Source organism: Aspergillus versicolor, assembly GCF_001890125.1.
Source record: "Aspergillus versicolor CBS 583.65 unplaced genomic scaffold ASPVEscaffold_15, whole genome shotgun sequence".
NCBI lineage: Eukaryota > Fungi > Ascomycota > Eurotiomycetes > Eurotiales > Aspergillaceae > Aspergillus > Aspergillus versicolor.
The window spans coordinates 322,434-349,495 of NW_024467538.1; the positions used below are offsets into that span (position 1 = coordinate 322,434).

Below are 27,062 nucleotides of genomic sequence, written 5' to 3' on the forward strand. Positions count from 1 at the left end.
CTGCTTATCGAGATAGACCGACGTTGAGAATGCGGGGTTCCGCACGTGGGGGTGTGTCTGTGTGAGAAAAGGGACACGAGGGGAGAGATAGAGGGAGCGAGGTACTCTTGCCAGGGAAGCCATGTTGGGATATATCAGCAATGTTGATGGACAGAGTAGATGTTGCAGAGGAAGAATAAATATACAAACAAGAGGCACCGCCTGAGTCACATCGAGTCCGCTGACCCGTGATCTGCTACGTAATCATGGTATATCATGGGAATATTAACAGCTAAGAACACTAAGAATACTCTGTACTAACCTGGTTAATCAATAATCAGCACAGGATTAGCGGCTGTAATTCGAGCGCAGCATGCGGCCGTTTCCGGTGCCCTGTGCAGATAGCATACACAATCCGCTGTTATATATGCAAGTAAGAGATGAGCCACCGAGCTACACCAGCGGATGTCCGTTTGTTGATATCAATATACAGTAAGTTAGTTTTATATTATTATCACTGATAAGAAGTGTGTTGTTTGCAACTGGCTGATCGTCGTCGTCCACGAGGCGGCCGCATGTGGTGGAGCCAACCAGTCAGCGACTCTTTGTGGCCGCCCTGTTCGCGTATCCGCAACACAACCTGGATTCAGGATCACTTTAGCCCCAAGGTGGACCGTGGTTGATGGCTGTGAATCGCAGCCGTTTCATTCATCAGGTGACGTTCCTGTGAAGATCATCGAGTCCTCTCACTCCTGAGTCCGAACAGCCTCGTTGTCTGCTGTCATCATGGACAACCTCGCTGCCCAGGCTGGTTGACGCCTACGGGGCAAAATGTTCAAACCACGCACCCAAAAGCCCCTCCTCCCCTTTACTGTGCGGCGGCGGCTCTCGATTCTGGCTCTGGTTATTTTCCTGGTCTTCCTCTTCCATTCGCTGCCATCGAAGAAAGATCGCGTTGTCGCGGGAAAATGGCTGCCCGACTATGACGTCGAGGATGTCCCGCGATTCCTCCATCGCTCTCCTTTTCGAGTTTCTCCCGACTACGATTACGAGCGCAGGGTGTCCGAGGCGCTGCAGAAGATCGAGCGGGACTTTCTAGAAAACCACAGCGGCGATCGCTCAGCAGAAGAGCGCATCTGGCAGATCCGCCTGGGAAAGAGCCCGAAAGAAGAGCGCAGTGCCGACTCGATCAGGTTCAGCGACAGGAATAATGAATGGGAATACACAGTGAGTCACTTTAACATCCATCCTCGACGGTACTAACAAGACCAGCTCGTCGCAGATTCTCAGGCCGACCACTTCCTCACCACCGTGCTCTCCTCCGTCCCTGACTTGAAGAAGCTGTACGATTCCTACCCTCACCACGTTATCCGATCGGACTTGCTTCGCTACCTCCTGCTCTGGTACCACGGCGGCTACTACGCAGATACCGACGTATACCCTGCGAAATCCATAAAGGAATGCCCGTCCTTGCAACCCATATTCGCGGACCTCGATTCCGGAAACGGAAACATCTCGCTCGCGGTCGGGGTTGAAATCGACGAACCACACGCCTCGCCGCAGCTCATGCGCGACTGGCATTGGATCAGAACATACGGCCTGATCCAGTATACATTTTATGCGCCGCAGCGATTCAGCCCTCTCCTTCGCGAGGTTATTGTCCGGGTCCTGTCGCATACGCGACAGCATAATCAGCACAGCTTTCCACTCATTGGGCCCCGGTACAACGAGAAGACGATTCTCGAGGTCACCGGGCCTGGGGTCTTCACGGACGCGATCATCGATACCCTCTCCGATGCGCTACCAATGACGCACCCGTTAATCTCGCAATCAGTTCGGGCGGATGAGAAAATCGGCGACCTTGTCGCACAACCGTCGGGAGAGCTCTCGAGGCGTGTAACGTGGGCGCCATTCCACAAGATTAGTGAGCCGGTCTGCGTAGATGCGCAGGAGGCTGCGATCGGAAAGTCGATGGGGGGAGTCTGCGTTCTCCCGATAAATGCCTGGGGCAATGGCCAGCGGCATAGCGGTGCAGAGAGCTTTCGCAGCCAGCATGCCTGCATCAATCATCGGTTTGGAGGGACATGGAAGAAGGACTGGTGGCATCGCCATATCGGATAGACTGTATATTAGCTATAGAAATGAAAACATACTTGTACCAGTTATCAAATCAACAAACGAATTCAAACCGTCATCTTTTGTCTCCGTCTCCGTCCGCCAGTCCATGTGGGAACCGCCATGCTCGGCTTCGACCACGGGCCGCGGCGATAGTCGGCTGTCCAGTGCGGAGATGGAGATCCTGCACCAACTCCCCATACGAAGCAGCCGTTCGGCTCTTGACGGAAATGAGCAATCTCCCCACAAAGATTCGCCAAGTCAGACCAGTTTCCTGCTCAAATGGGAAGCTTGGTGCCGGTCAGGGGTCCCATTCCCTCGTCCTGCAGATCCTGGCCGCTCTTGCCTCGCACCCCTCAGCCTACAGCGCAACTCGCATGTGCTTGTTAGGCAGGCCGTTTTAAGATAAAAAGCTGGGGCCGCCGCTGTCGTCGCCGCGGATGTGCCGCTTTCTCCACAGTTATATTGACTGAATTGCAGCGACACACCATGGCTGAATACACATCCGAAGCAGACGTCGAGCTCGCCTACACCACCCTCCAGTCCACCTTCGCGTCTGGAAAGACGAAGGAAATCGCCTGGCGAAAATGGCAGCTCAAGCAGATCTGGTGGTTGCTTGAGGACAACGAGGCCCTGATCCAGGAGGCCCTGAAGAAGGATATGAACCGGCACCCGTTCGAGACGACCTTCACGGAAATCGGCAACGTCAAGACCGACCTGATCGAGCACCTGGGGAGCATCGACAAGTGGACTGCTGACCAGAAGCCCAATGCGGGGGCGCTGGGGTTCCTGCTCAGGCCGACGGTGCGCCCTGAGCCGTTGGGCGTGGCGCTGATTATTGGGCCTTGGAATTTCCCCTTCTCTCTTCTTCTCCAGCCGTTGATTGCGGCCCTTACGGCAGGCTGTGCGGTTCTGCTGAAGCCGTCTGAGGTCACGGCGAATACGCAGCAGTTGTTTGTGGACCTTATTCCGAAGTACCTTGATACCAGCGCTGTGCGCGTTGTTACCGGGGGAGCTGCGGAGACTGGCGCGTTGCTGCAGCGCAAGTATGATCACATCTTCTTTACTGGCTCTGTGCCAGTTGCCCGTCACATTGCTGCTGCTGCCGCGAAGCATCTCACCCCGACTGTGCTGGAGTTGGGAGGCCAGTGTCCGGCTATTGTGACCAGCTCGGCAGATGTTGAGGCTGCAGCGAGGGATATCGCCTGGATCAAGTACCTTAATGCTGGCCAGATTTGCCTCTCTGTTAACCACGTCTTCGCTCACCCGTCTGTGGAGAAGAAGCTCATTGAGCGGATGACCTTCTGGCTAAATAAGTACAACAAGGGTTCCGACATGACGCATATTGTGAACGACAAGAACTACGCCCGTCTTACTGGGCTTGCGGAAAAGACTGAGGGCACTGTTCAACACAGCGGAGAGGCTGATGCCAAAACGAGAAACCTGCCTCCTCAAATTGTTAGCAATGTAAAGCTGACGGATTCTCTTCTGTCGGAGGAGCTGTTTGGCACGATCTGTCCTGTTGTTACAGGCTCAACCCAGGACGCCATCAACTCGATTAACAGGTAGGTCCCCTATACCAGCTGCCATGCATCAATACTGACAGTTTAGTCTCCCCCGTCCTCTTGCTCTCTACGTCTTTGGCAGCGATCAGAAAGAAATCGATCATGGTAAGGCACTCGGCCCTCTTCGCCCAACTATGCTAACTCCGCAGTGATCAACTCGACACTCTCTGGCGGTGTCTGCGTCAACGGCGTGCTCGTGCACGTCATGGTCCCCGGCGCCCCGTTTGGTGGTGTCGGCGACTCCGGCCACGGCGCATACCACGGCGACTACGGCTTCAAATCCTTCACGCACTACCGCACGATCGCGCGCCCACGCCCGCTGTTCTTTAAGGCCACAAACTTCCTGCGCCCGCCGTACTCAGTGGATAATATCAAGAAGCTAGGCGTGCGCAACAGCGCGGGGATGCAGCGCAACTGGAGTCTGGAGAAGGAGCGGGCAGCAGTTAAACGAGGTCTGGTCATCGCAAAATCCCTACGCCTTGCCAAGTTCCTGGCGTACTTTGTTGTTTTTCTTGGATTGGCTGATGTTGGCTTAGATCGGCGTCTAGGGATCTTCAAGCCCGTGAGGGATTTCCTTGTTGGACTGAAGTCGTTCTTTTAGTCGCTACATATGAAGTGCTATATAATACGGTTATGTGGTTATCCACCGCTCGGGCTGCCGTGCTCGTTTTCCTATGTAAATGCTGAGGCTGAAGAAGTTTGATAAGATATCCACGATTGCTTTGTTACTAATTATGTACCGTACTTGCTATTACCATTCTCCACTCTATTTAAAGTTGATATTGCCGGCAGTAGTTGTTCTGACGCCGCCTCTGCTACTTCCTAAATAGTCCCTCGCCAGCCAGGGAAGGAACTGCCATCGTTCCTTCCTCAGTTGTAAGTTCATGTCAGTCGTTCTTTCCGTACTGATGGGCCTCCAAATTGGGAAGGTACTTAAGGTATGTACCTTCCTAATACGGATATACTCCATCGACATTAAGCCAACAAGAAGGCTCGTATACTGTGCAAATTTTGTACAGCCCGTCCCGGGTATAAAGTCGCCCTATGTCACCCGTCTTCCAACAGCTCGCCTTATATTCACCATCTCAAGAGGCATAAATCATCCTCCCATCGCTTGCGAGTTGGTCATCCTACGGCTCCCGAAATAACTACGCCTAAGCCCTCGTCTTCGGCACACCGAGATGACTTGACTCGCTAGATGATTATTCCCTGATCGGTGGATATGCGGTACTGTAGAAAATTGGCATGACTTGCTCTTGGTCTCGATCTAACAGTCTCCACTTTGCGGTGTCAACTGTATACCACTGGTGTGAGTTGTATCGTGATGTTATATACCTCCAACCTCATGACGGAATCCTAGAACTTGACACAGAGTACCGATTCACATAGAAATCCAAGAAGTAGAAAATTAACCCAAATAATGTATTTCCAGGCCAGTATTTCTATCCGAGCATATGCACTAAACTCCATCATTGATTGATAGGGAGCTGGGACGGAAGAAGCACAAGCAATTCAGTGGGATGATGAATGACTGGACAATCCTTGGGGGTTATGGCTGCTTTTGTAATGGTTATTCAAAGTATCTGAACGATTATAGACCTTGCCACACCCATCAACGAGACATGGGTACATTCCGGGCTCGATATGCATCTTATAGACATGTCGCTCGAGATCCGGCAGACGCCTGAACGTGCGCTTGTTGTAGGTGCAGCCTGTCCATCCGCATTCGGGGAGCTCAGGCTTATCTCTTCTAGGACGAACACCGCGGGATGTGTGCGATTGGGTATCGATGTGTTCTTTCTTGACATGCCGCTTAAGATCCCCCGTGCGGGCGAATGTTCCTGGGAAGCTGCAGTCTCTCCATTCGCATCGGGATGCCGCGTTGTTATCTCTGCTATAATGAACGCGTATCAGATGCTGTTTATCGTAGACAGGGGTCTCACTGGGTCACTCACTTTGCTCCAAGAGCTTCGGGTCCCTGGGTAGGTGCCTCCTCTGTAGGAGGAAATCTTTCCGAAACGAATCTAAACGGTTCGTGCTGGGGCATCATACTTGGGACACTTGATGGGGGAGCGCATGTTGTATATCCATTAGGCTGAAAGCTAGTGGTCTGGGTCGACTGATATTCCGGTACAACGTTGGCGTGCCAGGGCATGGAATTGTAGGTATGAAGCCACGAATAGGGAGCTGCTTGGATAGGGTCAAGCTGCATATCGTAATTACCGGTCATAGGGCCGGAATATGCAGAGCTTTCAACAGCATCCAGCGGCATAGAACGGGAAGGTAGGGCTGCTTCCGCAAGGTATTGCACCAGGCTTCCTGTGCACCTTAGATGGCAGCAATATCGGCCACGCTGGAGGCACTCACACGGAAGCTGTGACATGGTACTATACAAGAGGTCTCCCGGGGCGGAGATGGCAGGGGAACAGCGGAGGAAGGAGAGGAGCTCTGTTGACTCGGAGGTTCGCCAGGGGAGCGGCAGACTTTATAACGCCGGAAAAGTAGGCAATCAAACACAGCGGCTGAAAAATGAAGCTTAGCATGCAAGTATTCCATTTCGAACTCGAGTATAAGAACCAAGGGGACTTTTGAATTTTTCGCTGCTCCAATGCCGCCAGTCGCCCGACCATAGGCAGTTCAAGTTTGCCCAAACACGATCGACATACTATTATGATCAAACCTCCGTTTGGTCTTTCAGATTGGAGGCCTATGGTTGGAAGACTGGGAGGTCTCAGCTCAGGCGAAGGCGAAGGTTCCCTGAGGTCTACTACCTTTGCACCAGCGCGGCCCATATCAGGGATCTTGACTGGCCTCAGGAGGCCGCCCACCTCAGCTTGCTTAGATTGGAATTGCAATCAAACAGCTTCAAACATTTTTTCCGATTGCCGCGAGGGCTTGGAAGGATCATTTCTTGGTCCACAGATGCAAATCACAGCCTCCCACCGACCCTGATTCGCCCGGCAGCCTTACGGAAGGGGCCTAACCGCACGTTTCGCCGTCACCCCCAAACGGTAGCTATCTTTTCCCCCATCGCCTTGGCCCGCTTCGCCCAGAGTTTGCTGTGTAAAAGGGAGAGTCTCATACCCATTGGCCGCTATCAGGCGCTAAAAGTTAGTTTCGACGTCGAAACTAAGAGTTTGCTGTGTAAAAGGGAGTCTCATACCCATTGGCCGCTGTCATGCGCTAAAAGTTAGTTTTCGACGTCGAAACTAAGAGTTGGCGTCTGCCTTCGATTGCCATGCGCCAAGTCTCGGATGATTTAATGGACATCGTCGTGTTGCCGCCAAAGTAACTACGCAGCCCATTCATAACGGAACGGGACATATCCGGCTGTACTTTTGATAGAGCTATATTTTGGCGTGGAACCAACTGTGATTTTCATCTGTGGACCCAGAAATGAGCCTGCACGCCCCCGCTGGAATCCGTATCAGCCGTGTCCATTTCGACCACGCCAATCAATAAACACCGGCGTCCAGTGACACGAGAGCCTCCAGTTTTCCAGTACTGCTCTCGAAAGAAAGCCCATTTAGTATCATCTGTCGCCATTCTGCTAAAGAGAAAGATTCAGGTCAAGGTTATATGATACTTCAATGACAATGATATTCCTTCTACCCACTTCATCATCGTACATATAACACAGCCGCCCATATGAAACAGATCCGCAAGAAAACGACATCATAACTTGAGAATATCCCCCCGAACACTGCTATCCAGGGTAACCCTCCACAGCCGATACTCATTCAAAGCAAACATCTCCCCAGGTCGACCAAAGCACAGATTCGCCGAAACACCAGGGAGCCGAATCTTGCCTAGCAGCACACCGGCAGGGGACCAGACGTGCACCCCATCTCCGCAACCGCTGTACACATTCCCGTCTGTGTCGCACTTGATCCCATCCGGGATACCGTTGTCTGCGAAGGCGAAGACCCGGCGGTTGACGAGGAATGGCGCGTCGGAGTAGTATTTTATATCGAATGCATAACTACATCATATTAGCCATGTAATCCCTCACCCGATAGAGTGAATGAGGGAAGGAAAGGAATATACATAGTCGCCGCGCGCGCAAGACTCTTATCCCCATTCCCCCACTGCGCATCCGTATCCGTAACATAGACGATACTCTCATCAGGCGAAAACGCAATCCCATTCGGCTGTCCGATCCCATCCGCCATGGCACGCACATCACCAGTATCAGGATCAAACCGGTAGACCTGGTTGGGGAGTTGCGGTTCCGCTGCAAAGCCCTGGTCATATCCGTACGTAGGGTCCGTGAACCAGACACTACCGTCCGAGTGGACGACGAGGTCGTTTAATGAGTTGAAGCGGCGGCCGTGGAAGGTATCCAGGAGAGTTTTCGTTTTGTAGGGCGCTGTCGTGTTCATCCAGATTAGTGCTGAAGGGCGGGAGACGGTCCCCTGGGCGCAGAAGAGGATTCCGTCTTTGTAGTTGATTGCACCGTTGGCCATGGGGATGTCTGGGTGGATGAGTTCGCGCGTATATGCGCCGTTCCCGTTGTGCCTGATCTTTGAGACCTGGATCGGCTGGCCACCGGACTTTGTTTGGTAGTTTCCTGCTAAGAACAGATCGCCCGTGGACGGGATATAGACTGGGGCTTCATGGGCGAACGGGTATGAGGCATTCTCGACAATGAGGTCGATTTTGGGGTCTTGCGAGATGATACTGGCGAATGCAGGCTGGTTAGTTTGGAAGCTCGCGTTGGCGGCAAGGGCACCCAGGGCCAGGGGTACAAGGGCTGCGGTATATCTGAACGCCATTCTCTGCTGTAAGCTGAGTCAATTTAGAGAAGCTCAGGGGGGGAGGTCCGAAATTTAAGCACTATGCCAAGCCACTGTGCAAAGAAAGTGCCGCATTTATTGGCAAGCTGATCTTGTCTCTATCCAGATCTGGGATCGGAGCAAGACCGACAGTGTCGACGATGTTGTGACGTCGATCAGCCCGCGAGTCGCGGCATCTCCACAGTTCACTTAGGGTTGTACGAGCATAGAAACACCCAGTGCGGCCGGCTATTTTCAATATCTACCGACTGCTACAAGCAAGCATAATATGGTGGCATATATTATCGAAGTAATCCTAGAATTCCAATTCCGGTGAGACATAATACAATGTTTGTCGGTATTTGCGCAGTGAAGGCGAGGGGAACCGCTACATTCACAACAGGACTGGTAACACAATAAATATGGGAAGCCAAGGTCGCACAACGCTCCTGGATATAAATATCCGGGTTGCCCCAGCCCGGAGAAAGAGCTGGAAAATAATGATGAATTTTTCGCGCTCGAATATAGGTTCTGGCTCCGACATCAAGGCACCAGCGACGACTATTCTGTCGCCGGACAATGGACGATCCACGACTTCGGTTGACGAGAAGACTGATGAGCCGGAATATATTACTGGCCTGGCACTGGTTGCGTCGGTAGCATCTCTCACTCTGGCTATCTTCTTAATGCTTCTGGACACCTCGATTGTATCTACCGTAAGTATTCTGTCTTTCCTGCTTGAACCCACTAACCAACCAAGGCAATTCCCCAAATTACGACCAACTTCCATTCCCTTAATGATGTTGGCTGGTATGGAACGGCGTACTTGATGGCCGTGTTGGTATTCTCTCTATGCTATAGACTTTTCTAACAGAACTAGGTGCTCGGTCCAGCCTCTCAGCGGAAAGATGTATACGTACTTCAACAGCAAGGTCTGTTCATAATTCTGCTGCCCAACATGTAACTGACCATGCAGTGGACATTCCTCTCCTTCTTTACAATTTTCGAACTTGGGTCGACTATCTGTGGTGCGGCCGACTCGTCATACATGCTGATTGTCGGGCGTGCTATTGCTGGTATTGGATCGTCTGGCCTGCTTAATGGCGCTTTTACCATTCTTCACGCAAGCTTCCCGGCGCGGCGCCTTCCAGGTAAGACACACATGCTACTTGAATATTTTCCAGGGTTAACTGGGCAGCTTTAACCGGAATCCTGATGGGAATCACCCAGTTGGGCTCTCTTTCCGGCCCGTTAATAGGAGGAGCCCTCACGCAGCATGCATCATGGCGCTGGTGTAAGTCTACTCATTTGCACTACAGATTCCTGCTAACAATCTAGGCTTCTATATTAACCTCCCCTGCGCAGCCGCGATATATCCAGCCCTGTTCCTCATCCACATCCCCGACGGCCGTACAGCCACCTCCAAATCTCAATCCCTCACCACCTCCCTCCGTCATCTCGACATTCCCGGCTTCATCCTCTTCGGAGGGACAATGATCCAACTTCTCTGCGCTCTCAACTGGGGCGGAACCACCTACCCCTGGCACAGCTCCACAATCATCGGCCTCTTCTGCGGTACCGGGGGTACACTCCTCGTCTTCCTCCTCTGGGAGGTGCACACAGGCCCTCACGCACTGATCCCACTCGAGCTCGTTAAACGCCGCATCATCTGGTCCAGCTGTCTCAACTACGCATTCATGATCGGCTCCGCAATGTGTTTCACATACTACCTCCCAATGTACTTCCAAGCCGTGCGCGACGCATCCCCAACCAAGAGCGGCGTCGATCTCCTCCCCGCCATCGTAACGACAATCGTCTTCGCCATGCTCTCTGGAATCCTAGGTGCGCCCTTTTACACAAAACCCCTTCAATTCAGACAGGACAGCGCTAACATACTTAGTGGGTAAACTGGGCTACTACCTCCCCTTCGCAATCGCCAGCGGGGCCACGACAACAATCGGCGCCGCGCTCTTCACAACCCTAACCCCCGCAACCGCAACAAGGAACTGGGTCGGGTTCCAGCTGCTTCAAGGAACAGGGCGCGGACTGGGTGTGCAGATGCCGCTGATAGCCGTGCAGACCGCCGCGCCGCGCGAGATGCACTCTGTCGCGACGGGGCTGGTTGTGCTGGCGCAGAATGTCGGGCCTGCGATATTCCTGGGGGTTTGCCAGGTGGTTTTTAGTGGGGGGCTGGAGGGAGCGTTGGGGAGGTTTGCGCCTGGTGTTGATGGTGCCGTTGTTGAGGAGGCGGGCGCGAGGGGGTTACGGGGTGTTGTTGGGGAGGACTTGGAGGGGGTGCTGAGGGCGTATAATGAGGCGGTTGTGGATGTTTTTTATGTTTCTGTTGCGGCGGCGGCGGCTGCGTTGGTTTTTGCGTGTGGGATGGGGTGGGTTAGTGTTAAGGATGGAGAAAAGAACAGTAAAGTGTAGGAAGAATGTATACATTTCTTGAGGTTTTTTGTCTTTCGGTTGTATTATATATATTGGTGTGCAGGGAGATATGAAAAACGAAGAAGCACCCCATCTCACACCCGTGGACCCAATACATAAAATTGAACAAGCGACAAGATTGATTGTAAAATAGCAAATTGTTGCAAGTTGGCTGTCGGGTGTCGCTGCATATGACCCATTATGGCAAGCTGGAAAGGAACAACCCAAGACGGATTATCGTCCCCGCCAATCAGATTATAGTCTAAACATACATGTATTAGCACGTATATATCCAAGGGTAAATCAAAACTCCACGTCATTAAATCCCGCCGAAACCTCATCTCATGCACAACCACGCCCTTACCTTATCTACATATACATATATCGATAGTCGAGAACCAAAATGGGAACCATCCCAACCCTCGAAGAATGGCTATACCCAGTCGCCCCCGCCCCCGCCCGCCCACGCACAAAACCCATGCAAGTCCTCGCCCTGGGCATGTCCCGCTCAGGAACCGAATCCCTCCGGCGCGCCCTCATCACACTCGGCTACGACCACGTCTACCACGGCTTCGACATGAGCGAGTCGCGCCCCATGCAATGGAAGCAGTGGGCGTTACTCGGCCGTCGCAAATTCGGTCTCACCGGGACCTCGCATAAAGGCGACCCGCAGATCTCACGGGAGGACTTTGACCAGATTCTCGGACACTCCGAAGCTGTCACAGACCAGCCGTGCTCGATTTTTGCATCCGAGTTGATAAAGGCGTACCCCGAGGCGAAAGTCATCCTGAACCATCGCGATGTCGAGCCGTGGTATGAGAGTATCACGGCGCTGATTCTGCCTCAGGCGCGTGGGTTCTGGTACCATGTGCTCCCGTGGTTTCAGGCGGATATGTACTGGGCTGTGCAGTATACGGTGCATTGCTTTAATATGCATTTCTATGGGTCGCTGGAGCGGAATGGGAAGTGGGTGTATGAGCAGCATTCGGCGATGATTAGGGGGTCTGTTGAGCCCGAGAGGTTGCTTGTTTGGAGGGTTCAAGATGGGTGGGAGCCACTTTGCAGGTAGGCTTCTTGCTTTACCTTACTAGAGATTTTTCTTACTCGCACAGGTTTCTTGATAAGCCCATTCCGGCGGAGGAATTCCCGGCGGGAAACACGCTTGACACGACGAACCAGCGGTATGATAAGAATATGGTCTCAGTTGCCATTATTGCTGTTAGGAACTTTGCTATATTTGCAGTCTTGACGGGGATTGGTATTGCCTATTTTGCTGGATTACTTCGGCGTTCTGCGTAGAAGTAGTTAACTTATCTGCTTACTTGATGTGCTTGTAGTATATACGAAGCAGACGGCAAGGTTTATCCCACGGGGATTTTGCAGTAGAAACTATTGATATAACAGATAGGATTATCATTGCAAACAATACTAGGTATGGCAACATAAATCAACCCATTCAACAAGCAACACGCAGTCCGGACACCCAGCAACAACAACGCGAAAACCAAAAAGAACCAACAAATACAAACGACGTCTAGTTATAGGAGTCTAGTTACGGGGATACTCGCGCTGCAACCAGAGCTCATACTCGGTGCCCGCGCAGGCCTCGTCACTCGCACAAGCAGCAGAATCATAAGCAGCATAGGTATAGAACGCATCCTTCTTCTTCTGCAGGTCCTCCTCGCTGAGGTTAGCGTCCAGATTCTTGCTATCGTATCCAATATAGCCGATCACATCACCAGGGAAGTTCTCAGCATTGATAGCACCCTCGTTAGCGTAGAGCGCACTGGCGGTGTGGTCACTGTGGTCCCCAACAGAACCAAAGTCATCAATATAGTTCAGCGCATTAACGCGGTCAGGGTTGTAATCATTGATGATCCACGCCAGGGAATCAACGAGCTCATCGTTGGTGTAGCTGGTGCCAGAGTCATCGACAGTGCCGATGGTATCAATAGCGCCCTTCCACAACTTCTCCAAACTCTCGTTGCCTGTAGCCTCAAAACCGCTGCCGTCGTTGTTCCCGTCGGGGATGTGCATGAAGGCAACAGAGATATCGGTGTTGCGCAGGTTATACAAGGCCACGACCTTGTCGGGGACGCCGAGGTCGCTCTCGTCCCAGTCGTTGCCGACGCCCGCCATCTCGGCGTAAGCGGCCAGTGTGCCGGCCTGGCGGCTGGTCCAGTATTCTGAACCTTGACCTGCGTCGCCGGCAGTTACGAAGACGGTGCGGACTTCATTCTGCAGGTCAATGTCGTGGATGACTTGGGCGTTGATGAAGAGGAGGTCGTCGTCCTGGTGGGCGGCGAAGTTGAGGGCGCGGTCGGCGGCCGCGAGAGAGTCTGTGAGGACTAGAAGTCCGAGGGAGGTGACGAAGGGGCGGAAGTACATGATGGTGAATGGGTATCAAGAATAAGATAGGATGGTTATGCAGGGATTGAGTTTGATTGTATAAAACACCGTGGTATTGCTATCTACTTTATACCTTTCATGTCCTCTGGAAGCGGATTATTGACGTGTGTCAGGAATGAGTTAATGATGTGAAAATTGAACATTTTTCCGTCAATGGTCATATCTATATCAGATCATGGATGTCTTCAGTCTCATGTCAGTGTCAAATCAAGAACGGTGGAATTTCTGTCCCACGACGGCCCCTGTGGCTGCTGTTATCGGATATACCCCGGGTTCAACTCCATCCTCTCTGTTCTCGTCGGTCTTTGGCCCTTGTGATCGCAGGTGGAAAATGCCTGAACGTTGAAGTGCCAGCCGCCCTGAGGTATGTGGCATTTCTGAGACGCCAGTTCGCCGTTGCCAAACAACGGACGAAACACAATACAGAGAAGCTTGACAATGAATGAATTAGTGTTCCATTAGCTAATTCAGAACTTTCTTCTGAGATGTTTCGGTAATAGCGCTGGTGCGCGATGGTTCTAACTCAGGAAGCGTTGCTTGATAGGTAAGTGCCCAGGGCCGAGGAATGCAACAGCCACAGTAAAAGAAATACGCCAAGGTAGGTAGGAAAAAAGGATGAGGACACATTCGGGGAATATAACTCCTAAAATGGCCAATCAACTCGGTAAATACAGAATTGACGGTGAGAATCGGCTTGGATAGCCGGGGCTTCACCGCAGATATACGGCCGTGGCTGGGGATTGTCCGAGTATCCGGAAACTATCGCGTTAAAACGGATCCAACAGTAAAGGTAAAATTGAATATTCCAATAATTGCCGTTTTCAGGCGGATTATGTGAGCAGTTGTGGTGGGAAATGGCCGTCCACCGCGTGAGACAGCAAGACCTGTTTTCCAGAAAAACCAGAAAAACCAGAGAGAATCGTGAACTGCCAACACAACTTGAATGGAAACGATTTCCGATTCCCAAGGGACTGGAAGACTGGAAGTTCGGAACCGGGGATATGCCCCAGCAGCCGCCAGGAATGCGCCAGCCGCGGACATTCCAAACATACCCGATGCGTTCGCGCGCCCTCATAGAAACGGACAGTATCTGAACTTCACGATATGGTGACTCGTAACGCATTTGAACTTTGCTTGATAATCAAGTTTCCTGTGGCTGTATACGCAGAGAATAGGCATAGTATTAGGGCACTGTATTAACAATGATAGAAACACCCATCAAGGCACAGCGTCAATTTTTATTGTGAACGATAACTTCCGACGCTTGAATACCTCTCGCCGTTCCAAGATCACTTAACCCACCAAGAACCGCAGCCAAGAATGCACGGATCTGCCTCCTACTCTGCCAAAGAGGTAAACCTGTAATAGTGATAGCACCAAAAAATGCCCAAATAAAAGTAACCACAATCCAACCAGTAAAGAAGCGTTTCGAGAAGATATACCCCGTTCCATACATAGGGATTGGCCAAAGAATTGTCATAGAGATCGCGAGGAATAGCGCAGCACCGATCGCGATGTTTCGTGCCCTGAGGAGGTCAACGCGTTCTTCCCGCCCCGTAACCGTTATATCTCTCGCATCTGGTCTTTTAGAGCCCGATATTGCGCTATCATCAACCAGCTTGATTTCTTCAAACCTGGCGAAATCGTAGTTTTCGGGACGCAGGTACGTGATGAGCGGAGTGAGCACGATTGGCGCAGTCAGCGCGAGCATATTGCCGGCCACGCATGGATAAAAGTCCGAAAGCGTTGCGACGCTGATGGTGCCCTCGCGACGGTAGGCAACGCCAATCCAAGTCCCTATGCTTGCGATGGAGCTGAGGATGGGGACGAGCGTTACGGCGTACTTGCTCTGCTTGCGCCAGAAGAGCGTGCAGGCGCTGGGTATAACGGCTCCTTCTGAAATTAGTATCCCGTGCTTGATAGTGCATATTAGCGGAGAGAATTCTAACCATCGATGATAATTCCAATGGCAGTTACGATAAAGCTAACCGAGAAATTGGCATAGCAGAGGCCGACTGCCACGGAAGCAACCACGACGCTGTATACAACAACAGCGATATGCGAAACGAATATGAGTTCTTTGCCGGTAGCTGCTGGCTTTATGTATGCCCTGTAAAAGTCGTATGTGATTAAACTCGTAACGGCCACAGTCTCTGGTCTATTGTCAGCGAATAGTCCGTCTAGACGTTTGATATCTTACCTGAGCTTAAAGCACTAGTGATGGCCTGGAAGAGCATAAGGAGCACTGCGACAACGCCTCCTTTTCCGAGAATAACATAAGCCACATACGGCATTTGCAGGGCATTTGCTACGACGTTGGCTGACATTGGATCGGGATACGTGGGCCTGTGGATATCAGCTTTCATTACTAACTCGCATTCATGAGCTGGACACACCAGGAAGGGGTGTGCTCAAGCGCCGCCGCGCCGAGACCGAAGGTGGTCGAGATGCAGAATGGAATAGTGAACTGATATAAGCAGCATAAGCAACGGAGTACAGTGGAGTGGAGGTTACCTACCCAGCATAGAGCACCCAATAAATATCCAGCAACGGTGGATTTTGGATCGGCGGCAATCGCCTTCTGAAACAACCTATTCACGTTGTTAGGGCTACACCAGAATAAAGCCTTCTTGGACGTACTGGGAATCCACAGTCGCCGAAAACCCACCACCCAAGAACGTCAGCCCAACAAGCCCACCGTAGACACTTTGCATCGTGAGAAGATGGCCTTCCGCATTCCCAGCTACTGGTCGGATCTCAGAGGCAGTCATCAGAAGCTCCCACATTTTACCGGGCGAACCCACGTGGGATGAGCTTGCGTACATGACGAACATAGAAACGAGCATTATCGCGAAGAGAATAACCGTGTGAACTATGAAAACGTTAATCAACATAGCATAGGTCTTATGGGGAATTCCCTACCCCATTCTGTGAGAAACGTAGCCTTGATCCCACCGAAGAATGTATATATGCAGACACCCAAGGGAAACAAGAAGCAGACAGGAACCTGATGCATCCCCGTCGTCAAATGAAAGACGCTCGCACCACCAACGAGTAAGTTCACTGAGATGAAGATCTGGTATATTAAAGAATACACGGCTAGCACAATATGCCCCGGCGCGCCGTATCGATGCTTCACCAGCTCCAGAAAGGTATGCGCACTGGGAGCCTTGCGTTTAAGTTCGATCGCCAGGACCGCAAATGTAAGAATAGGGACGGAGCACCCGGCGCCAAACCAGAATGTTGCAGAAATGCCGTACAGGTAGCCAAAGTTGGTCGAGGAAAGGAGGGTCGCGCTCAGAGTCCACGAGGACACCACGGACGAAGCGATGAGCCCCGATCGCACGGAGCGTTTGGCTGTCAGGTACATCTCTGAGTCCTGTACTTCGGACATGTACTTCTTTAGGGCGTACGATGTCAGACTCATGAGAATCACAAAGAGCCCCCCTGGGTCATCAGTAGCTATGCGCGAAGGGTTGCTGGGTCCTTACCTAGCCCTATCACTATGCCATAACCAACACCCTGGTCGAAGATAGGGAAGAGTGCGTCTGTCAACATGTTGATCTGCCACAAATAGCCGTTGGTCAAGAGAAGCTCCGATTCTCCTTGACATTCCAGTACTGTATATGATCTTAATAATGCCCATCACTGCTTAACGATGCACGCCATATCAGGAGCAGTGGCATAAGCAGAACTAAAGTGACGCGATCATTGAAACGACTCCAACTCACAGAAACTGCGCCAACTGACTCGGTAGGTCTCCGAAATACCAGGCATTCTCCTTTGTTACTGGTGAAATGTTTCCGTTCTGACTCGCCTGAGACCGTGGGATCAAGCTCATTTACCGGTGCCCAGGATTGCTCATTTGCGTCTTCGGCCACTTACCAAACCCAGTACGCCTGCAAGCTTAAATTGGCTCGCAAAGTAGCTCTCCAACTATCACCAGGCTCTCTCAGACCTCAGTTCTGACCGTGATTACTTCCACAATGCAAAACTTCAAAGCTGAGCAAGCACGGGCCGCCGCATCGCAGCGATGGGAAACCGCCCAAAAGCCCACCGGCCCCGAAGCATGGATAAACCGCGCCCGGGAAGCATCTGAAATCCTCAAGATTGATGCAGTTGAGCGAGACGCCGCGGGAAAATCACCCTTTGCTGAAGTGCAGCTTCTCAAGGACGCCGGGTTGGTGAATTTGCTGGGCCCACACAAGTATGGAGGTGCTGGCGAGACCTGGCAAACTTCTTATAAGGTCACCACGGAAATCTCGAAGGCAGATGCGAGTATTGGACATTTACTTGGGAATCATTATTCGTGGTACGTTGGGCGTTCCAGCCAGTAGGAGTTTGAGCTTACATTCCAACTACGGTTCAGGTTCTGGAGCAGCCAGATTCTCGGAACACCGAAACAGGCTGAGAGATGGTTACGGGAGTTCACTGAAGGGAATTATTACCTGGGAGGTGCGGTGAATCCGCGCAACGCCGATATGGTGGTCGAGGATGCCGGCCTGGACCTTATCTTTAATGGAGAGAAGTTCTTCTCCACAGGTAGGATAACCATTTAACCGGACAGTGCTTGGCTGGAACGCTTATATTGCCTTAGGAGGCGTGGTTAGCGACATCACAGTCCTAGAAGGCGTGCTCAAGGACGGCACGCATGTGTTTGCTTACGTCCCTACCAAGCAGCCGGGAATCAGTTTCAAGGGGGATTGGGATGTTATTGGGCAGCGACTGACAGTGAGTTTAGCTCAGTCATGACGATAGTAAATATGAATTAACGTCTCTAATATGTCATTCCAGGAATCCGGTGGATGTGTAATCCGCAACGTCAGGATCCCTTGGTCTGAAGCTGCAGGCTTCGTTGACAAGACGTTGACACCAAGAGATGCATACCACGACTTTATCCTTCCCCCAGTGCAATTACAGTTCGCCGCTGTACACCTCGGTGCTGCCATTGGGGCGTTAGAATCGGCGGCAGAGTACACCAAGACAAGAACCCGGGCATGGCCGTATGGAGGAGACAACAAGGCCAAGGCAGCTGAAGAATGGGTAAGACACCATATAATGCATTATCTACCGAACCTTGAAGCTAATTGGGTAAAGTACATTCTGGAAGGATATGGTAGGCTGCAAGCTAAGGTTTGGGCCGCTGAAGCCTTGATTGACCGCACTGCCGAGAGGGTCTCGGAGGCCATCCATGCACCCCGACATGAACTAACGCAAGCTATACGTGGCAGGATTGCCGTTCGTAAGTTGCCCACTTATTTAACTGAGGGGAGATTGCTGACTTATCTGTAGAGGTCGCGGCTTCCAAGGCACACGTTATTGAGGTGACGCTGGAGACAGCCACCAAGGTGTTCGAGTACGTTGGTGCCAGTGGAAGCCTAAGCCGTTACGGTTTTGATAGATTCTGGAGGAATACTCGAGTTCATAGCCTTCATGACCCTATTGCTTACAAGTTCCGCGAGGTAGGCTCGTGGGCGTTGCTGAAGGAGGCGCCAGAGCCGAGTTGGTATACTTGAAGAAATGGACCTTCAGAGGCTCAATCAGGGGCTTCTATTTGGTTTTTTTTTTTTTTTTAAATTGCCCATATATTCAATGGGATTCGGCGAAACAGGATAAAAAGACCAAACTAGCTATCAGAAAACTAAACGCGCTGCACCTTGGTGATATTTCCTGTCTTAACGTCGTAGATATAACCGGTAATTGGTACATCAATAAGCAGAGGATGGTTCTCAAGCAGCTTGACATCGTCCACAATGCTAGCTTCCAGGTCTGTAAATGGCAAAAATGCAATATGGTCGGCATCCTGTCCAAGTTCAGATCGGACCTTTTGGCGAATTGACTCGTCGGAGAAAGTTAACATGCCACAGTCAGTCTGTGCACCCATTAGCGTAGCCCAGTAATGAACTTCGAGGGTATGTACATGGTGTACGAGCACAATCTCGCGTGTTCCAAGAAGCTGCTGAGAAATGATCAGGCTTCGAATGGCCTCAATAGCACGTCCTCCAGCATTCCGAATGACATGGGCATCGCCTTCTTGCAATCCTAGAGCTTTGGCGGGATCTTCAACATCGATAAGTATCATTACCCTAGTAGTACCAGAGCTGGGCCGTTTGAAATCACCAACCTAGTCTAGCATCCATGCAAGCAACAATCGCTACCTTGCTAAAAGCAATATTAGAATATATTCAGAAATATATAGTTTTATAACAATTTACCGAGCAGGAGGCAGCGCAAGGTCGCCCTTAGTAAAGGCCGCCGCATATTTTTCATTCGCGGCCTCAATCTCACGAGTCTGGGAAAAGACAAATGCCATGGTGGATTAAAATTGATCTTTCATCAATACTGGGATGCCTTTATCCCGGAATTTACGACCCATTTCTAAAGGATCAAGAGATGCTTGCGTCATTGGAGTCGAGAATGAGCATAGCAAAGCCAACGCAATTTTGATGGAGTCGCCACCCCATACTTATTATCATAGTGCAGAACCTAAAAATGGCAGTGTAGCTTGATAAATACTAGTAACGCCAGGAATAGCGCGGCTGCCTGCAGTGGGACTCTGTTCCTCAGAGACCAATATACTTTTGGACTAGAGTGATATAGTGGCATATTACAGACACCGCAAACCCCTGATAACAGAGAGAAGCAGGATCGATTTACGGGCACTAGTCAGAAACAGGTGTTAAGTGTTTGGCGGAGGCAATTTCCGCTAATCTTTATATACTACCGTTTTAGTCTAGTATTTGTCCTCGATCACTGCCACTCGCCTCCGTCTAACAAAGTCGCTAGCTTGGATCGCGTACATTAATAAATACACAAGATATCCAAACACCACACCAGAAATTTGACTTTAGCATTGATTGCCAAGCCCACTCGTTCCATGTCGCTGGCTCACCTCAACCATAGCCGACACTTTTCTTGAGATGCCCAGTAGTATAACAAAACTAGTTCTGACGAGGAAGCGAGGTAAGTCGCCGTTCCGCTGGTATCATTCCACCGAGAGGGTAATTTGGTACGACGGGTACTATGCTCAACTACTGTGTAAGCTACTGCTCTTCAAAAGGCTTGAGCTGGGGGTGTACGAACTAGGTATATTTTCTAGATTGTATTCCTCGGACTCAAGCAATGCATTAGGATCGCCAGTGTAGGAAAAGGTAATGTTTCGAGAGAACGAGGAGAAAAAGAAGTTGTTGGATATCACAGCTTGAGAGAGCAGGAAGTCAGAGAAAGCCGACGAGTGAAACATTGATGAGGGCCTTGCCTGGGCTATTAGGGAATAGCAAAGGGTGCCCACGAAGCCTCCTCTTGAAGTATGTCCATATCAGAAGGGCTGACGGAGGGAAGGTGGCGAGCAAAGTAATAAAGGCGATAATAGCTTCAGTAGACCAGGGCATTGGAAAGCTAGGTCAGACTGACGACTAAAATCATTAGCGACAAAATCAACTGCCACCGTGCCTGTCAAGACTATTTATACCCAGCCCTGGGGGAAACTCACCTCGACCAACAAGGGTCAAGACATAAGAATGGGCATGCGTGGCAGGTGCCGAAATTGACCAAAATTCGGCCTCAACCTGTAGCAGTGCCCGGGGCGCTCCATTTCAAAAAGTACATCGCACAGGCTACTTGAAGCAGTGTTCAGTTCAGTGACTATGATCTCGGGATCATGTCGTAATGCAGGCTGAGCCGCAGCGAGACGAAAGCACAGATTGGACTGAGCCAACAAGCATCTTTCTAGTGGGCCCTGGTTCCTGATTTCACTCGAGCTGGGGGGAAAGAAACCGCAATCCGGACTCAGCAAATCACGCCACAGGACAACTCCAGGCTCTTGGTCTGGGGCCCTTGACAGCCAGGTGAGACCGGCTTGGCCAGTCTGGTATCACCCAATAAGCATAAAGTACTACCAGGTGCTGCCAGCCTTGCTGATCTTGCGGTGGAAAAGACCACATTTCGGCGTTGACCAATGAGTGTCACAGTTGCAGGGATTGGGCTGTGTCTTCCACACCGGAGATAAAACCGCCAGCATCCCACGAGAGATGGAAGCATACTCTTCATAACTCGCAAAGGCCGTTCGGAGGCGGTACAAAAGCATCTTATTTTTGTATTTGCTACCACAGCTCCCCGACCGGTCTGTGCACGGACGAGCCCCTCTGATCGTTCAGTTTGGATTACTGTTGGTTCACAAACATGCCGGGGAAAGCGCCTCGAGTGGAATCTGCGGCATGGGATAGGTACAAGGAGGAGATTATCTCGCTTTATCGCGAGTCGAGCTTGAAGGACACCATGATCAAGATGGATGAAAAGCATGGCTTCCAAGCGAGGTATGTTTTAAACGTGTGAAGGTACACTTGCCCGTCCTGATGGAGTCCACAGTAAAAGTCAATACAGAGCAAGGCTCAAAGCCTGGAAAATTGGCAAACATGCTACTGCTGATGTTTGGGTGTTCATCAATGGCAGACTGAAAAAACGCACACGAGCAGGGAAGAAGACCGACGTCCTTCTATATGGAGAACTACAGCCTCCCCAGAAGGTGGCCAAGGAGATCGCAAGGAATGTCACCGTGGTTGACAGCCTTCGAGACTTGAGCGATGTTCCTACTCCGGCTGGCGTTTGTATTCAAACCCCTAGCCCTGTCAGTCCTATTGACAGCGGCGTTGTCAGTGTATCTCAGACAAAATCGATGTCGTATTCGGAGTTTGTGGGACTGTTGACCCCTTGGATAGGTAAGAACAACCCCATGCTTGACAGGACGTACTGACACATTCAGTCGGAACAGTGGCTGCCCATNGGCCTGGGTATCATCCGGGTCTAGCGACTCAGCTATATGAGATGTTTCACTCGTATAATATTAGCCCATGTTCAGAGTCCCTTCTGAAATCACTATCATCGGACCTTACCACGTATCTCGCCAACGAACGATTCACCGATGTACTCGAATATTGGAGCAAGGATCATACCAGTATTCGAGGTCTAGTGGGGATTTCGCATGTGGAACTTGCACAAGTTGCACAGGCAGTCCTTCTAATGGTGCAACTATTATTGTATGAAGCCAGCAACATGCACGATCAACTGGAACCCAGTACAGCAGTATCCATCCTTCAGAAACACTTCCCTTCGGCATTCAAAGGTATATGCGACTTGAAGACCTCATCGTCACATATGCTCCGCAGGGCCTTTCTTCGTGCGACTGTGGCAGGAGGCGATATAGACTGGACAGAATCATTGCTTAAGCAGGGTGTGCTCCCGTACTCCAATGCTCATCTCCTCGACATTGCGATTTCTACCAAAATTTCCGGTATAGTCACTCTCCTCTGGAAATTCGGCCTTGCAGATCATGTATCGTTGCAGAATCTTCGCAATATGAATACGGATGTACGCTTTGCTGTTCTAGGTGACTGGTTGCGATCTAAGTTGACTCGGCCGGTAATGGTTGACAGCGGATATTCTAGTCTGCCACAAATTTACTGTGGCATCGTGTTGGTTGAAGCAGCTTCACAGGGCAGAACGATCGAGGTCACGGTGCTGATAGGCCTCTGTGGAGGTGCCATAGACCGGCGATGGCTAGGCGCTGCTTTGCTGGCAGCAGCTGGATCTCGAAATCCTCACACGGCCGAACACTTAATCAACTCTGGTGCTGATATACAATACTCGGCTGACTTTGGGCTATTAAATTTATTAAATTTTGATCGGGACTTCCCTCGGCATGGAATGACACCGATCCAGATCGCTGCAGAGAATAATGACATGGACCTGGTAAAGCTGTTACTCGAACATGGAGCGAAGCCAAATCCAATTCGGACCGGGAGATCTGCAGACCCGGCTGGCTTAGCGCCTCTGCAATATGCAGCGCAGAATTGCAACTTTGAGATGGTTCTGGTCTTGCTGGATGCCGGAAGTCACCCAGATTCGGGTGTGGATGTAAACCAAGGGGGCACTGCATTGCAGATATCGATCCAACAGGATAACAAGGCGATTTACGGTCTTTTGTTGTCATCAGAGGCAGATATCAATGCCCGCCCTGCTAGCACCAACGGCCGCACTGCTATCCAAGCCGCGGCAGGGACTGGAAACATACCGCTTGCACGGATCCTCATTAGAAAAGGGGCGTTGCTCAACGCACCTGCTGGGTCGAATAGAGGTATGACTGCATTGCAGGCTGCTGCATTCGGCGGGCATTCCTCAATGGTAGGGTTTCTGGTTACAAATGGCGCTGATATCAATGCTGCTCCAGCAGCCTATGCAGGCATGACAGCTCTACGGGCAGCTGTGGCTGGTGGAAATCACGAAGTCGTGAAGGCTTTGATCCAGCTCGGGGCAGATGTGAAGTGTCTTGCTCCATGCTGGGACAGAGAACCCCCCTTTGTGGCAGCAGTGCAGCACAGAGACCTCGCAATGCTGGGAACATTGATTGCCCATGGTGCTGCACTTACCAATGATGAAGCTACCCAAGGTCTTGAAATCGGCATTCCGCATGTCTTTACACCTGTCACTCCTCTAGAAACCGCGGCTGAGATTGGGTGGCTGGAAGGAGCAAAGTACCTTTTGCATTGCGGTGCTAAGACCAGCTTCCGCCGCCCAGCAGATGATATATTTGGCTGCGTCACAGCTTTGGGCTGGGCCATCAAGAATCACGACAAGCCCATGCTGCAATTGCTACTGGAGAACGGTGCAGTCGCCAATTTCACGACCAGGGAGTTCTATCGATCCGTGATTCGTCACTCATTAGCGGAGGCAAGTGACGCTATGATCCTGAGGCTTCTGTTGCAGTATGATCCTGATCCGCAGAAATCTCTGGAAGACGGATTACTTCTACAGTATGCTGTGGAACAATTATACCCACACCTGGAAGTATATAAACTTCTATTTGAAGAAATGGCGGTCCTCCCGAAACCGATCTGGTTGGCGCACGCGCAGCTAGTCTGGGAATCCATACGTTCATGCTACGTTTTTAATAGAATGAACAGTGCTCTCTGTATTAGCATTGTTGATCTATTTTGGGAGGCCAGTGGAGATATTTCTGGGTGCTTTCAACCCACCAGAACGTGCCTTCAGGTGGCGCTTAGACAAGGTGACGAAGAGCTTGCAGAGTATTTATTGTCCCGTGGTGCGACTTCAGACGCCCCTGCAACAGAATACTCCGGAACACCCCTGCAGGAGGCTATTGCGAACGGATGCTATAGTCTCATACCAAATTTGCTCCGAAATGGGGCCGATGTCAACGCTTCTCCCTGCCTGAACCCATCACGAGCTATATCCGCACTCCAAGCTGCTGCGGATCGAGGCCTGGTGAACGTGGCTCGGATTCTATTAGAGGCCGGCGCGGATGTCACCGCATGCCATAATGGAAAGACTGCCATACAGCTCGCTGCACTTAGTGGCCGAACTGACATGGTGGCATTATTGCTACAATCACTACCGGTTGACAGCAAGTTGATCACCACCTGTTCAACTGCAGCATCTGAAGCGGAGTCAAAACATTATGTTGAACTTGCTGGGTGGCTGAGAGGGTATTTTGCTTGGAGAGCGCGCCCAACTATGGGGATATATGACAGCGTGTTAGATTTCATATCCTCTTCGGAGAATACGGAAAGGAGATTAGATTAGACATTGATCATACACGCTTTCTCTGCGTCGATTGACTAACAGATAGTACGCGTTGTCTAACGCTCGCCGTATATATACAGTAGTTATGACAAACCCACGGCGGCTCGTGACGTATTAAGCCTTATACTAAGGGTACTTTTGCGCAATATCACAGTGCGGCCTGGACGCCCTGAGGGTTTTTGAAGATATCCTTCGGGTCCAGATCTGCCTTTAACCCTTCCAGCCTGGGAAGATTACTGCCCCAGTATGCGCGCTGGGCACTAGGCATGTCAGGGTCCGGGCAGCCGAGATACGCACGTCCCGCGCTCTCCGGGACGGCATCAGTAAGGACGCCATAGAGACCGTCGGTGAAATCGGATTGCGTCTGCGAGATCGAACCCAGCGGATTCACCATGAAGAATTGGATCAAGAACAGCAGATCCCGGTGGCCATATGCAGTGGCATCGGTAGGAACAGAGTTAATAGCGCCGCCCTCGAGACTTATAGTGGCAAACCAAGTCAGGGAGCCAGCATTGTTGCTGTGAATGTATTCGAAGAACTCATCAATCGCGGAATCAGGAATCAGGGTGTCGGGCGTGAAGCCAAGCGACTTTGTATAGAACCACGTCGGGGTGTCGCCAACAATTTGGAGAATTGTGTCTTGCAGAGCATGCCCGATCATTCCCAGCCAGTCCTCCAGGACCAGGATCGTACCAGGCTCACTGATAGGGAATTTATTCTCCAAGTCCAACGAGTCAAACTCCTCCTTTGACCCGAAGAAGATGCCTTCCAGGATAATCTGCCCGTCAGCGATAATCAAATTGGTCTCGAATTTCCACGACAGATCCTCTTGCGCTACAAATGCCTGCCAATCTTTAAGCACCTGTGCCTTCTGCGCCGCAGTTCCAAGATTGAATCCGTACGAGAACTGAACAGCCAGTCCCGGCGCCGGTTGAGTGCGCACTTTGAACTCAGTCACAATCCCAAAACTCGCGGCCGCACCCTTAACAGCCCAAAAGACATCCTGGTTCTGAGCCTCTGACGCTCGCACGATACTTGAATTCGCCAACACCACTTCGACTTCTTGGACATGGTCCAGCGCCATCCCCCACTGGCGCATCGTCGGTCCCTGTCCGCCTACCGTTAAGTGGCCCCCGGCTTTGATACTAGGGCAGATTCCGTGCGCCATTGCTCTCTTTCCTGCACTGTAGAGTTTTGTGTCTATGTCGCCTAAGGTTATCCCCGGTCCGATTGTAGCGGTGTACGTCGAGTCGTCCATAGAGAATTGCGAAAAGTGCTTCATGTCGACTACTATCGCGCCGTCATCTCCTCCGAGGCCTAGAAAGCTGTTAACCACTCTCCCACAATGAAATTGTATCAAGGAAGAAGGAAGGTGTACCATAATTACCAAAACTGTGCCCTCCACTGCGCGCCTGAACCTTGTAGTCACGATCAGAGGCACATTTCACAATAGCAGCAATCTGCTCCGCGGACTGCGGGAAAGTCACTGCCGCTGGGGTAACAGGGAGATTCAGATTATACGCGTGGACTGCCGTGGACTGGTAAAGCAGCTGGTCTGAGAAGGCAACATGTGCTGAATTCCCACCGACGGCAGAAACCAGGCAGTCACGAGCATCAGCAATACTGGTGGTATTGCCCATAGCGAAACAAGGAAAATAGACTTCAGAGAGGGGAGATCACCCCATGGAGAAGGGGGAATCTGCACGCGCGACTGGAACGGGGCCCCCTTTTATGTGTCGTTATCCGAATAATAAGACATTGGCGTTATTCTGCAAGGGTCCTTGAGCCAAGGAGTGGCCGTCACAAATGGGCTGAGCATTGAAGGTGGATGCTACTTAGGCCGGGCCGAACCCCAGGGAGAATTCATATTGCTTGTCCTTCTTTGGTAGGAAACGGGGTGGCGCTGCCAGGTGGATATTGGTGTAACGCTCTGCCTCAGTGTGTTGACTGATAGCTCACACCAGGGTATTGGAATATTGGGCATGACAGCAAGACACGGTCCAAGTAGCAACCCCGCACGTGTTGTCAGGCAATCATAGGTCAATTATTGGAGCATTGTTTACTCTAGTAAACACGCTAACGTGCGGCCGTTGAGGGCTGAAACACCGGTGCCGCTAGTTGCATCAACTAAGGACAGCTTCACAACCCAGCCCATCAAAACCATATGAAAAATAAAATAGAAGATGATCAA

General features: G+C 51.2%; 13 protein-coding genes across 13 annotated transcripts; 6 read left to right on the forward strand and 7 right to left on the reverse strand.

Annotated features, from left to right (window-relative positions):
• The first annotated feature begins 510 nt into the window (after positions 1 to 510).
• Positions 511 to 2,178, forward strand: ASPVEDRAFT_47420 (uncharacterized protein). Its single transcript, XM_040813780.1, has 2 exons — positions 511 to 1,206; positions 1,252 to 2,178. Exons 1-2 carry the CDS (start codon positions 811 to 813, stop codon positions 2,098 to 2,100), a joined length of 1,245 nt encoding a protein of 414 aa, XP_040674005.1. The 5' UTR covers positions 511 to 810; the 3' UTR covers positions 2,101 to 2,178.
• A 40-nt stretch (positions 2,179 to 2,218) lies between these two features.
• Positions 2,219 to 4,468, forward strand: ASPVEDRAFT_179480 (aldehyde dehydrogenase family protein). The gene is made up of 3 exons (XM_040808836.1): positions 2,219 to 3,659; positions 3,706 to 3,764; positions 3,809 to 4,468. The coding sequence occupies exons 1-3, from the start codon at positions 2,584 to 2,586 to the stop codon at positions 4,258 to 4,260; spliced, it is 1,587 nt and encodes a 528-aa protein (XP_040674006.1). The 5' UTR covers positions 2,219 to 2,583; the 3' UTR covers positions 4,261 to 4,468.
• Positions 4,469 to 5,171: 703 nt separating this feature from the next.
• Positions 5,172 to 5,931, reverse strand: ASPVEDRAFT_89475 (uncharacterized protein; the record flags this gene model as incomplete). Its single annotated transcript, XM_040818623.1, has 2 exons — positions 5,172 to 5,553; positions 5,615 to 5,931. The coding sequence occupies 2 exons, from the start codon at positions 5,929 to 5,931 to the stop codon at positions 5,172 to 5,174; spliced, it is 699 nt and encodes a 232-aa protein (XP_040674007.1).
• Positions 5,932 to 7,267: 1,336 nt separating this feature from the next.
• On the reverse strand, positions 7,268 to 8,514 carry ASPVEDRAFT_155941 (SMP-30/gluconolactonase/LRE family protein). Its single transcript, XM_040808494.1, has 2 exons — positions 7,707 to 8,514; positions 7,268 to 7,641 (listed from the first exon to the last, which is right to left on the reverse strand). Exons 1-2 carry the CDS (start codon positions 8,432 to 8,434, stop codon positions 7,335 to 7,337), a joined length of 1,035 nt encoding a protein of 344 aa, XP_040674008.1. The 5' UTR covers positions 8,435 to 8,514; the 3' UTR covers positions 7,268 to 7,334.
• Positions 8,515 to 8,934: 420 nt separating this feature from the next.
• On the forward strand, positions 8,935 to 10,864 carry ASPVEDRAFT_66317 (MDR family MFS transporter; the record flags this gene model as incomplete). Its single annotated transcript, XM_040815873.1, has 7 exons — positions 8,935 to 9,150; positions 9,195 to 9,271; positions 9,315 to 9,366; positions 9,411 to 9,585; positions 9,633 to 9,728; positions 9,773 to 10,276; positions 10,335 to 10,864. The coding sequence occupies 7 exons, from the start codon at positions 8,935 to 8,937 to the stop codon at positions 10,862 to 10,864; spliced, it is 1,650 nt and encodes a 549-aa protein (XP_040674009.1).
• A 328-nt stretch (positions 10,865 to 11,192) lies between these two features.
• ASPVEDRAFT_392483 (sulfotransferase family protein) lies at positions 11,193 to 12,405 on the forward strand. Its single transcript, XM_040811881.1, has 2 exons — positions 11,193 to 11,929; positions 11,977 to 12,405. The coding sequence occupies exons 1-2, from the start codon at positions 11,268 to 11,270 to the stop codon at positions 12,161 to 12,163; spliced, it is 849 nt and encodes a 282-aa protein (XP_040674010.1). The 5' UTR covers positions 11,193 to 11,267; the 3' UTR covers positions 12,164 to 12,405.
• On the reverse strand, positions 12,132 to 13,473 carry ASPVEDRAFT_179489 (uncharacterized protein). The gene has a single exon (XM_040808837.1). It carries the CDS (start codon positions 13,250 to 13,252, stop codon positions 12,413 to 12,415), a length of 840 nt encoding a protein of 279 aa, XP_040674011.1. The 5' UTR covers positions 13,253 to 13,473; the 3' UTR covers positions 12,132 to 12,412.
• Positions 13,474 to 14,504: 1,031 nt separating this feature from the next.
• Positions 14,505 to 16,831, reverse strand: ASPVEDRAFT_89480 (sodium:solute symporter family protein; the record flags this gene model as incomplete). The annotated part of the gene is made up of 8 exons (XM_040818624.1): positions 14,505 to 15,166; positions 15,223 to 15,426; positions 15,474 to 15,619; positions 15,670 to 15,740; positions 15,792 to 15,864; positions 15,914 to 16,145; positions 16,196 to 16,720; positions 16,765 to 16,831. The coding sequence occupies 8 exons, from the start codon at positions 16,829 to 16,831 to the stop codon at positions 14,505 to 14,507; spliced, it is 1,980 nt and encodes a 659-aa protein (XP_040674012.1).
• Positions 16,832 to 17,259: 428 nt separating this feature from the next.
• On the forward strand, positions 17,260 to 18,789 carry ASPVEDRAFT_89481 (uncharacterized protein; the record flags this gene model as incomplete). The annotated part of the gene is made up of 6 exons (XM_040818625.1): positions 17,260 to 17,585; positions 17,643 to 17,815; positions 17,871 to 18,004; positions 18,068 to 18,316; positions 18,371 to 18,515; positions 18,566 to 18,789. The coding sequence occupies 6 exons, from the start codon at positions 17,260 to 17,262 to the stop codon at positions 18,787 to 18,789; spliced, it is 1,251 nt and encodes a 416-aa protein (XP_040674013.1).
• A 125-nt stretch (positions 18,790 to 18,914) lies between these two features.
• ASPVEDRAFT_143766 (beta-class carbonic anhydrase) lies at positions 18,915 to 19,586 on the reverse strand (the record flags this gene model as incomplete). Its single annotated transcript, XM_040807942.1, has 4 exons — positions 18,915 to 19,145; positions 19,194 to 19,333; positions 19,398 to 19,435; positions 19,489 to 19,586. 4 exons carry the CDS (start codon positions 19,584 to 19,586, stop codon positions 18,915 to 18,917), a joined length of 507 nt encoding a protein of 168 aa, XP_040674014.1.
• Positions 19,587 to 20,146: 560 nt separating this feature from the next.
• On the reverse strand, positions 20,147 to 20,901 carry ASPVEDRAFT_392510 (uncharacterized protein). The gene is made up of 4 exons (XM_040811882.1): positions 20,766 to 20,901; positions 20,532 to 20,688; positions 20,357 to 20,473; positions 20,147 to 20,294 (listed from the first exon to the last, which is right to left on the reverse strand). Exons 2-4 carry the CDS (start codon positions 20,662 to 20,664, stop codon positions 20,215 to 20,217), a joined length of 330 nt encoding a protein of 109 aa, XP_040674015.1. The 5' UTR covers positions 20,665 to 20,688; positions 20,766 to 20,901; the 3' UTR covers positions 20,147 to 20,214.
• A 574-nt stretch (positions 20,902 to 21,475) lies between these two features.
• ASPVEDRAFT_98164 (Clr5 domain-containing protein) lies at positions 21,476 to 21,836 on the forward strand (the record flags this gene model as incomplete). Its single annotated transcript, XM_040818790.1, has 2 exons — positions 21,476 to 21,588; positions 21,641 to 21,836. Coding segments are annotated over 2 exons (309 nt in total), but the record flags the coding sequence as incomplete, so codon positions are not given.
• Positions 21,837 to 25,019: 3,183 nt separating this feature from the next.
• On the reverse strand, positions 25,020 to 26,511 carry ASPVEDRAFT_144100 (FAD-binding oxidoreductase; the record flags this gene model as incomplete). Its single annotated transcript, XM_040807962.1, has 2 exons — positions 25,020 to 26,188; positions 26,250 to 26,511. 2 exons carry the CDS (start codon positions 26,509 to 26,511, stop codon positions 25,020 to 25,022), a joined length of 1,431 nt encoding a protein of 476 aa, XP_040674017.1.
• Between the last annotated feature and the right edge of the window lie 551 nt (positions 26,512 to 27,062).

Coding starts and splice junctions, on each gene's coding strand:
- ASPVEDRAFT_47420 (XM_040813780.1), top strand. CDS start 811: ATGTTCAAACCACGCACCCAAAAGCCCCTCCTCCCCTTTACTGTGCGG. Junction 1,207..1,251: donor ATAATGAATGGGAATACACA/GTGAGTCACTTT, acceptor TAACAAGACCAG/CTCGTCGCAGATTCTCAGGC.
- ASPVEDRAFT_155941 (XM_040808494.1), bottom strand. CDS start 8,434: ATGGCGTTCAGATATACCGCAGCCCTTGTACCCCTGGCCCTGGGTGCC. Junction 7,642..7,706: donor CTTGCGCGCGCGGCGACTAT/GTATATTCCTTT, acceptor AATATGATGTAG/TTATGCATTCGATATAAAAT.
- ASPVEDRAFT_392483 (XM_040811881.1), top strand. CDS start 11,268: ATGGGAACCATCCCAACCCTCGAAGAATGGCTATACCCAGTCGCCCCC. Junction 11,930..11,976: donor GGGTGGGAGCCACTTTGCAG/GTAGGCTTCTTG, acceptor TTACTCGCACAG/GTTTCTTGATAAGCCCATTC.
- ASPVEDRAFT_179489 (XM_040808837.1), bottom strand. CDS start 13,252: ATGTACTTCCGCCCCTTCGTCACCTCCCTCGGACTTCTAGTCCTCACA.
- ASPVEDRAFT_392510 (XM_040811882.1), bottom strand. CDS start 20,664: ATGCCCTGGTCTACTGAAGCTATTATCGCCTTTATTACTTTGCTCGCC. Junction 20,474..20,531: donor GCTATTCCCTAATAGCCCAG/GCAAGGCCCTCA, acceptor TGCTCTCTCAAG/CTGTGATATCCAACAACTTC. Junction 20,295..20,356: donor CAATCTAGAAAATATACCTA/GTTCGTACACCC, acceptor AGTTGAGCATAG/TACCCGTCGTACCAAATTAC.
- ASPVEDRAFT_179480 (XM_040808836.1), top strand. CDS start 2,584: ATGGCTGAATACACATCCGAAGCAGACGTCGAGCTCGCCTACACCACC. Junction 3,660..3,705: donor GCCATCAACTCGATTAACAG/GTAGGTCCCCTA, acceptor CTGACAGTTTAG/TCTCCCCCGTCCTCTTGCTC. Junction 3,765..3,808: donor TCAGAAAGAAATCGATCATG/GTAAGGCACTCG, acceptor CTAACTCCGCAG/TGATCAACTCGACACTCTCT.